The following is an 8,678-nucleotide window of genomic DNA, read 5'->3' as shown; positions in this document are numbered from 1 at the left end:
AACGCTAACTACCACATTAGCCTAAAAACATCATCCCTGGGGCACTCTATGTCTTCATGTGGCCCTGGAGAAAATGGCCAAGCTCGCATTATGATATCTACCAGCTGCAGGAGCATTTATTGGTTTAGTGCTGCGCAGTTCTGATAGTTGCAGACAAAGTGAATGCCACAGCCTTTTTCCTCAGTTGTCTCAGGTCATGTAGCAGCAATTTCCAAAATATTTGTGTCCTTCTTTTGCATGGGCAGCCCTTTTTTGTGTAAACAATAAATTTCGTTAGAAATGATCACCCTGAGTGACTCCGGTCTGTGGAATTTGTTTGAACTGTGTTCTGTCTTCCTGCCTGTTATGTAACATGCTGTTCAATAAGTGAGTCAGAAACTTTATCTTCTTTAATATTGCGGTGCACGATCAGTCCAAGAATAAGACAAAAAGAATATTTCATCTAAAATGACAGACAAATATATTTCCATTTCTACCTGTATTTATTTGATTTCCATAAAGTTTCCAAATGTAGAAAAGTTTTTTAAAAAATCATCAGGTATATACATGGCGCACATTATTGAAGCATAAATTCTGGAGATGCAAACACAAACACTCCCCCGACAGAGCTCAGAGGAAGAACCTTCAGGCTGTTTCCTCTAGGGGGCGTACAGTTTGACAAACACTGGATTAGCCTTTGGCCAATGGTGATGCTCAAAGGATTATTCAAACAGCATCTAAAAAAAGCTTCCCACTCACTTCTGCACTCACAGAGTGTAAGTGAACACTTGGTGTGGAGTTCAGCTGCCTATTGCATGCCATGACTGCGTTTTACCGGATACTTCTCCTGTTATCTGGTAAGGCTATTATTTACTTTGTAGTGGAGCTCCAACTAATGATAAAATGCCATAGACTTTAAAAGTTATTTTAAGGGCACATGGGGAGTGCAGGTTCGAGGCTTGAGGGGAAACTACTTGTGTTTACATATGCAGAGTGATTCAGTGAAAGTGTTATTCTAAGGCAGCAAGAGCAGACAAACTAAACTTATTTTTCTCTCTAACATTTTCTACTTTCACATCATTTCAAGTTTAAACCCAGCTGAGGTGTTCAGGCCAAAGCTTTCTGGTGTTCATGAGGTGTGAGATGTGAGTAAGTGTAAAGTCAGTCCTGTCAGTCCTATTTACTGTCATACTGGGGCTCTGTGTGGAAACATGGGCATATGAAGAAACAGACTGAAAATGTTCATGTCGGCTGCTTTCCCAGATTTCTTAAATTATGTAGCCACTAAGAAATGGAACTTTATAGATATACTAAGTTGCCAGTTTATTAGTGAGTTTATTTAGCCTGCTTCATGGATATTAATAGGCTGGGCAAAATAATGGAAACACATGTCAATGTGTATAATGCAACAAAGGTCAACAACATCAAACTGCCTTCTAAAAGATTTCACTGCTTTCACCTGGTTATACTAACAATAAAGTAATTTATTAACCACTAAATAATTTAAACAAGTCAAACAAATAAATGGGAGGAATCCATAAAGTCAACAATGTAGGGAGTGGATGAGGGAAAGCGTGCTGCCTGGGTGTAAAATCAGGATAAAGGAACCAAAAGCCACACTGTAAACATGTTTGGTGTGAGGAGATCTGCTGACTAAGGAGTGGCTGCTGCTCTGGTTTATGCACGGGGCACGCCGGGCCTATGTGTGTCCCATACCGCTGAATAACTGAACCTAACCTCAACAGGTCTGCAGCCCTGGAAAGAGAGAGAGCATAGTTAGACTCTATTGCAGGATTTGTTATATCAGGGTGCATTATTTTCAGTGAAGTGTACATAATAAACTGGCATTGAGTATATAGAGGGCAGAGGTGTGGACTCAAGTCACATGACTTGGACTAGAGTTAGACTGGAGTCACAAATTTGATGACTTTAGACTGGACTTGTCAAATTTAGAAAAGACCTGCGACTGAGCTTTGACTTTAACTGCAGTGACTCGTGACCTTACTTCATCGTGAGCCTTTTGATTTGAAAACATGCGATACCTTCCTGAAAACCCATCGATTAAAAAGTATTTTATTTCAAAAGTATGCAACAAATCAGTTCATTTCTTTAAACCACTAAAATAAACACTACCATATCCAGCAAGTCAACTCTCAACTCCCCACTTTGTTTGAACCAATACAAAAGCATCCTGTCAAAATGCAGGAGAGAGCGATGTAGAAGTAATCCTATGTTACTGAGTGTCAGTCGGCAAAAATCATACCAAAGATATTTTTCTTCTTGCACAAAAGTGGCACAAATTGCAGAATGCAAAGAAGGAGATGCAACAACTTCCAACTTCGTTCATGATTTGAATTAACACAAAGAACAGTAAGCCAAGGCAAATGAGCTGATACTTAAAGTTAGCTTAGTTACATCTGAACTGAATTTTAACATATTTTTTCTCTGTTGAGTTCATTGTGGCCAAGCGACAAACCTCTGAGGCTGAAAATAAGTTATTTGAATTGCCACTTGAGGCTGGTCCCAGAAGCCAGTCCCCATAGACACCGTTGTTACAATGCCCAGGTATTATGTAACTTATATATATATTACTTATATAACTCACCTGCTAACACTTTATTTATGCTAAAGCTATACGTATAATTAAGGACCTGCATCTTTGAGTGACAGGCTGTCTGCCGATTGGCTTCTCAGTCACATCCACCCCTCCCTCTTCCACAGCTCCAACCTCTCACCCAAATATGGCTACTTCTGGTTTCAAAAAAACCAACATGGCAATGGCATAAATACTGACCTCTAGAGTTCAAAATGCATTCTATAAACCAGTGGGTAACTTCACCAGCTACGTATCTACGTCCATTATTTTTACAGTCTATGATTTTGACTTGTTTAGGACTCAAAACTCAAAGTTTAAGACTTGGGGCATAACTTGTGACATGTCAGTCTTGACTTGGGACTTAAGTGCAAAAATTTGAGACTTTCTTATGACGTGCAAAACTAATGGACAAAAGCAAATGAACAATCTAACACAAGACCATAAAATAAATATGGCCACCCCTGAGTGTCATCATAACAACAACAACAGGACAGTGATACTACACAATAGTATGGTTATAAAGAAACTGAGACGTGGTTACAAGATGAGAGATGAGTTTGTTTTCCCTCTTTAGTTCTTTATTTCTCTTTGCAGTGGCCGTGGCGTCTGCGGCGACACGCAGGTCCCAGCGGACAAAAAGAGGGTTACTGGAGTTGGCGGGAGCTATTAAATGCAGCACAGGGAGATCTGCCTTGGCGTACATGATGTACGGATGCTACTGTGGACTGGGTGGTCAAGGCTGGCCCAGAGACAGGGCCGACTGGTGAGGAAGCAGCTTTAATCACACTTTTCTTGAGAAAATACGACACTGCCAAGCCTGTTTTTATTTTCACAAGGATTTGGACACCTGATGATAGTGTGGGCGAAAATGTAAACATTGAGCTGACACTCTATATGGTCCACCTAAACATTATGTGATGCAAAGATATAATCTAGCATGCAATGGTGATGTTTAGCCCTCCTCCCCATGGATCATGTGCACACATTATGTCATCTCAGTCACCCTCCATCCTGCAAGTGTAGACACAGTTTCCGTTTCTGAATGAGTCGACTGAACCACAAATGCTGTGCGATGGGACGGAAGGAGGGGATGATGATTTCCAAATTCAGCAGACTCACATGCTCCAATGGGTACTTCCAAATAGGTCCAAAAATTCCACACCCAAATCCTAATTGCCGTCTCCTTCTCTTCCTTCTTCACCACAAGACATTGAACCCCCTCAAACCAGTTAACTGCTAACTATCTGTTGTGAAAACTCATGTGGCGATCCTGCCCTGCCTTTAAAATAGTCGTGGTGTGATTTAAACCACGCTGCTGGGACTGAACCCACCTAATGCTTTCTGTCTTGACCCTGCCTTGTCTAGAGTTCAGCCTTCAAAATAAAACATTTATCATGCCGTTAATCTCTCTGTATGTAGGTGTTGCCACAGACATGATTGCTGTTATGGAGATGCAGAACGCCTTGGCTGCTATACCAAAACAGCCCAGTATCATTGGACGTGTGAGGACAGGAAAGCGGAGTGTGGTACTGCATATTTTTATCACTTATGCATACATAATATTTTGTTGTACTGAATGTAAAAAAGCTGCTTCTTTCTTCTTTTACTGGTATATATTATGCTTTGTGTAGGGGAGAGCAAGGTTGATTCGAACATTTTTGTAACATTTTGTTTTTAAATGTACAAGAAGTGCATTTTCCCAAAATTCAGCCTCCCAGAGATGGTTGGGACAGCAGGTTGGGTTGGTTGAAACACATTGTTCTGGGCTAAAAAGTAAAAAATTTGAACACCTTTACAATGTCTCTTGTTCACAAGTTTCTTTCAGAAAAAAGGAAAACATTTATAAAATTATTATATTTTCATAAATGACTGAGATATGGAATTTGGCTGATTTTTTTGAGTCTGTTCAGTGAAATCTATCAACTCAATGTAGTTATCATAGGCTATATGTAGTTTATAGGTTTACTTTGACTATTGAGTTTGTTTCATTTTGCAGAATAAAATTTGGGGGATAACAACTTGAGTTAAAAAGGTTTGAACCTTTCATATTCAAAATATGTTTAGGGGTATAATTGTAGGCCTATATGTAGTTCTTACAGTAAATACTCCCACAGTGACTTCACTGTAGGTCTTATTCAATTAGGAAATGCCTCTCTGTTAATTTTGTCCAAATTTACAACACTTTCACAACCACCTAACTTTCCTAACCGTTCCAGGGATAGCATACACATATTGGACTCTTGTGCTGGCTACCAGCTAAAATTAGCATTAACTGATAGGCCAGAAAATTAGCTTTCCAAAGATATGTTTTTACAAAACAGCCCAAAAACTTACTAACATGCTGTAGACTATAAAACTCTTAGTAAAATTTGAGGAATAGTCAAAAGGTCACCAAATTAAAGTTGAGAGCGAAGAAGGTGTGGCAGAATAGTTCCTTCAAACTTGCTAAAAAGGCCCTGTGCCTACTGTCCACCCGTTCCAACCGACCCCACTCTCCCCCACTCTGTAACACATTATCATAGGAAAATAAAAAGTAAGACAGATCGGGCTGTGTGTGATTTAGAAATATCCATGAAAATAGTTAGCATGTACTTAATTGGAGGGTAAGGGTGGGATGTTTATAACATATACTTAGTGGTATTTTAAGCCCCCATAAACCACATTCATTTCTGTACAGAAATAGCAACAGACTTAAGGTGGGTCACACATTTAGGTACCAAAGAAGTGGCTTGTTTATGATATTTTTTTAATAAATCAGTGTAAAAAATATTTCATTATATCTATAACTACTGTTCAGTAGCCCAATGTCTCTCATTTGCAAAGAAACTGCACCAAATTGACCATTAGGAGGCAAAATAAATAAAAACCTTGCTAACAACCGAGAAGCAAGCAGTAGGAAAAGTAATCACGATCATTTAACATCTGACAAAAAAACATGCATATGTAAGATCCTCTTTTCAGCTTGTAACTAAAACAAGACATTTATTTTCTCCTCTTTATAGATAATTTGAAGGACAAGTGTGAAAAGCTGCTGTGCAAGTGTGACAGAGACGCTGCCAAATGTTTGCGAAAAGCACCTTTCATCCAGAAATATGCCCTATGGCCAGATTTCCTCTGTGGTCACAACCATCCAATGTGTAATATTTACTGACACGATAAATGTATGTCCTGTGCGCCTTTTGTAAATATAACATGCTGCAGTAATAATGGTGATGGCATTGCTGTAAAATAGTCAAACTATTTGGCTTATATTGGATTTTTTTTATTAATGATACAAAATGTTTATATCAAATATGCTGTTTTAATAAAAGACAAATGAACACCAACATTCTGACACATGATGATTGCCTGGAAAGTAAAAAGGATTAAAGTTGTGTGAGATTCAAAAATTTAAAACCAATTGTTGAAAGTCAGTCAAGGCTCAGGCGGAAGGTCAAATGTGAATCAGCGAGGGAAAGATCAAATGGCTGGGCTTTGTTTTTTTAAAACATGTACAGGACATTTATAACTCTGATGTTGACCCTCTGTGTTTTGGGTTTGTTTCTGACTTTTCTTTGAGGTTTAAAAAAAGCTTTTTGAAGTTTAGTGAGCTAATAGGGAAACTGACGTTTTTCTGCTTTTCCATCTTCAAGTCTACTGTGACATTTTCTTTCCTTTTCCTAGTATGAAATATTCAGCTAGCATTGTGTGTGTTTTTAGGGACATACCAGATGAAAATGTAATTGCTATTGTAGAACATATATAGAAGTTTTACGTGTTGATTTCCTTTTAAGGCCTTAATAGTATCATTACATAATTGTTTTGTTTTAAAGAACTTCCCAGTAAAATCAGCAGAATAAGATTGAAGTCAGACTTGAGCAACTGATTTGATAAGTTACACTTAAGCCCTTTGACTTGAAAATACTTGATTCCTTCCTGTACGCCCCATGATAAAAAAAAGTATTTATTTAAATATTGTGCCACAAATCAATTCATTTCCTGAATCAGCTAACATTAATGCTATCCATTCCCAGGAAGTCGACACTTATTTAATCACATCCATTTTGTTTGAACCAAACCAACTGTGTCCAAGTCAAGTTGCAGGAGAGAATTATAAAGAGTAACATTACATCACTGAGTGCCAGTGGGAAAAAAATTATACTAAAGATCATTATGTTTCCATACAGGAACTATGTTTCGGTCAACAAAAAGAACAGTAGCATGCAAAATGTGCAGGTCAAAAATAATAGATGGAGACACAACAATTTCCAACTAACTTGTTTTAACAAATAAGTCCAAATTTTAATAGAGATTTGTGATTTTTGGAAATTTTGTAGAAAGGTTAAGGGCTTGGAACTTGCCTGTCTTGACTTTAGACTTGACTTGAAACTTAGTTTGCAAAGACTTGAAACTTGCAAAAAATGACTTGCAAAAAATGTCCCACATCTGCTAAATAGCTATTAAGTGATCTAATGTACCCATAATATTATGACCATGTGTGATCTCTTTGCCAGTCTTTCCCTTTTAAACCAAGAGAAGCATTTCACATCTACAATATTTGCAATATGGGATGCTTCTACAGCAAAAGAAAATTCCATCACGCCAGCAGGATGTTCCCTTGTTTGTAATATGTGAATACTAGATATTGGCCTGCAGATGGTACCAAAGTCACAAATACTAACCTAGAAATACACTGACATTAGAGGTACCAAGCATTTATGGAAAACGCCTAAACTATGACAGTTCATGATATAGATTTGTAAAAAAAAAAATAAATAAATAATGCATTGAAGTTCCTTGCAACCTGTTATTTACTCTGGTTTATATGTTTTACATGCAGTAAAAGACTCTATTTTGTTCCACCGCAGTTGGTTTTGGGTTTGGCTTGGGAACCTCCTTTGGATCGAACTGATGAAAGTCCCACTGTTGAGCCAAAGCCTTCATTTCCTCTCTGACACCCAGTAAACAGTATCACCACCACGGCTGTAATCAGAGTAAACACTGCCCTCCCAGATGTTCACTGCTCAAGTGAGCTTTCTCGCTGCTGAGCACCGTCCGTGAGCTCACACAGGAAACACAGCTTCTTTGTTGAATGAGTGCCTCGCTCGTGAGTGTGGACTGAAATGGGAGATGATGCCGTGGTGGCGGTGCAGTGTCCAAAGTCCAGGACTGGAAATAAGTATCTGGGTCACGGCCCACAAACACTTGCCCGATTGTGTCCAACCTTCAGTGGGTATGAGCTCTGAAGTTATGGAAGTCATACGCCATCTGAGAGGAAGGCTCAAAGTTCCACTCTCCTGTTTGTTGCTCTACATCTAATCCCTTCAAAATAAAAGAAAAATGTATGGTACTGCAATAAAGGCTGTGATATGTGTGCTTGTGATATGTGTTCTTTAAAGTATTTACATGTAAACACCCAATGTTATATATGCATTAAGTATCTTGTTTTTGTGGTGCTAGTGTTAAAATTTGCTATTTATGTATTTATTTGATGTAGTACAGGATGAATCAGTACAGTGGCTGTTTGAGTTCAGGAAACTGAAAAATTGCTTCACATTTGCAGTACCCTGATCTATTTAGTATTCATGATGGTGTAACACAGGCTGTACTCTCTCTTGCACGAATATTTTGATCCTTAAAGTAGCTGTATGTGAATCAGAATATTAATGACATGGCAAACCACTATTTACTATGTAATGGTGTCCTTAACAGAGAATGAAGTTACACTACCTCTGTGTATGTCGTAATCTGAATCTTTCTGTTCTTCATTGAGGTAGACATGCCAGCCGCGCATGCATATCCTCTGAATGTTTACCAGCTCACGTCAGGCCTTTGGGACACTTGGATTACTTTGGACAAGCAGTATGGAGACATTTTGTGGTTTTATTATGTATTTTTTTAATATTTGAATCCTGGTCACCATTTGCTTCAGCTGTTTTGGGAGATGAGTGCAACACCTTTCCCTTTGAACCTCCAGTGTTTCGTGGACTGACTGAATGACTGAATTTTCATTTTTGGATGAACTATCCCTTTAAACCAACCTACACAGATGTGGCAAAAATTGCAGTGCCTTAAACAGCGTTTTGAGGCTGGCTCCAAAACACAGTCAAAGTAAATCCCTATA

The 8,678-nt window shown here is 38.5% G+C and overlaps 1 protein-coding gene across 1 annotated transcript; it reads left to right on the top strand.

Moving 5' to 3' along the window:
- Positions 1–728: 728 nt before the first annotated feature.
- Positions 729–7,350, top strand: pla2g10 (phospholipase A2 group X). The gene is made up of 4 exons (XM_042504761.2): positions 729–836; positions 3,170–3,338; positions 3,995–4,101; positions 5,578–7,350. The coding sequence occupies exons 1-4, from the start codon at positions 800–802 to the stop codon at positions 5,724–5,726; spliced, it is 462 nt and encodes a 153-aa protein (XP_042360695.1). The 5' UTR covers positions 729–799; the 3' UTR covers positions 5,727–7,350.
- Positions 7,351–8,678: the final 1,328 nt, after the last annotated feature.

Source organism: Plectropomus leopardus, chromosome 18, assembly GCF_026936395.1.
Source record: "Plectropomus leopardus strain MGB_pleo_1.0 chromosome 18, ASM2693639v1, whole genome shotgun sequence".
In the NCBI taxonomy this organism is placed as follows: Eukaryota; Metazoa; Chordata; class Actinopteri; order Perciformes; family Serranidae; genus Plectropomus; species Plectropomus leopardus.
Note: the sequence above shows the minus strand (reverse complement) of the source record. Positions and strands in the feature narration are given on the sequence as shown.

Excerpts from the sequence above, each read along its gene's own strand:
- pla2g10 (XM_042504761.2), top strand. The coding sequence starts at position 800 with ATGACTGCGTTTTACCGGATACTTCTCCTGTTATCTG. Across the intron at positions 837-3,169 it reads GATACTTCTCCTGTTATCTG|TGGCCGTGGCGTCTGCGGCG; the intron begins GTAAGGCTATTA and ends TTCTCTTTGCAG. Across the intron at positions 4,102-5,577 it reads GGACAGGAAAGCGGAGTGTG|ATAATTTGAAGGACAAGTGT; the intron begins GTACTGCATATT and ends TCCTCTTTATAG.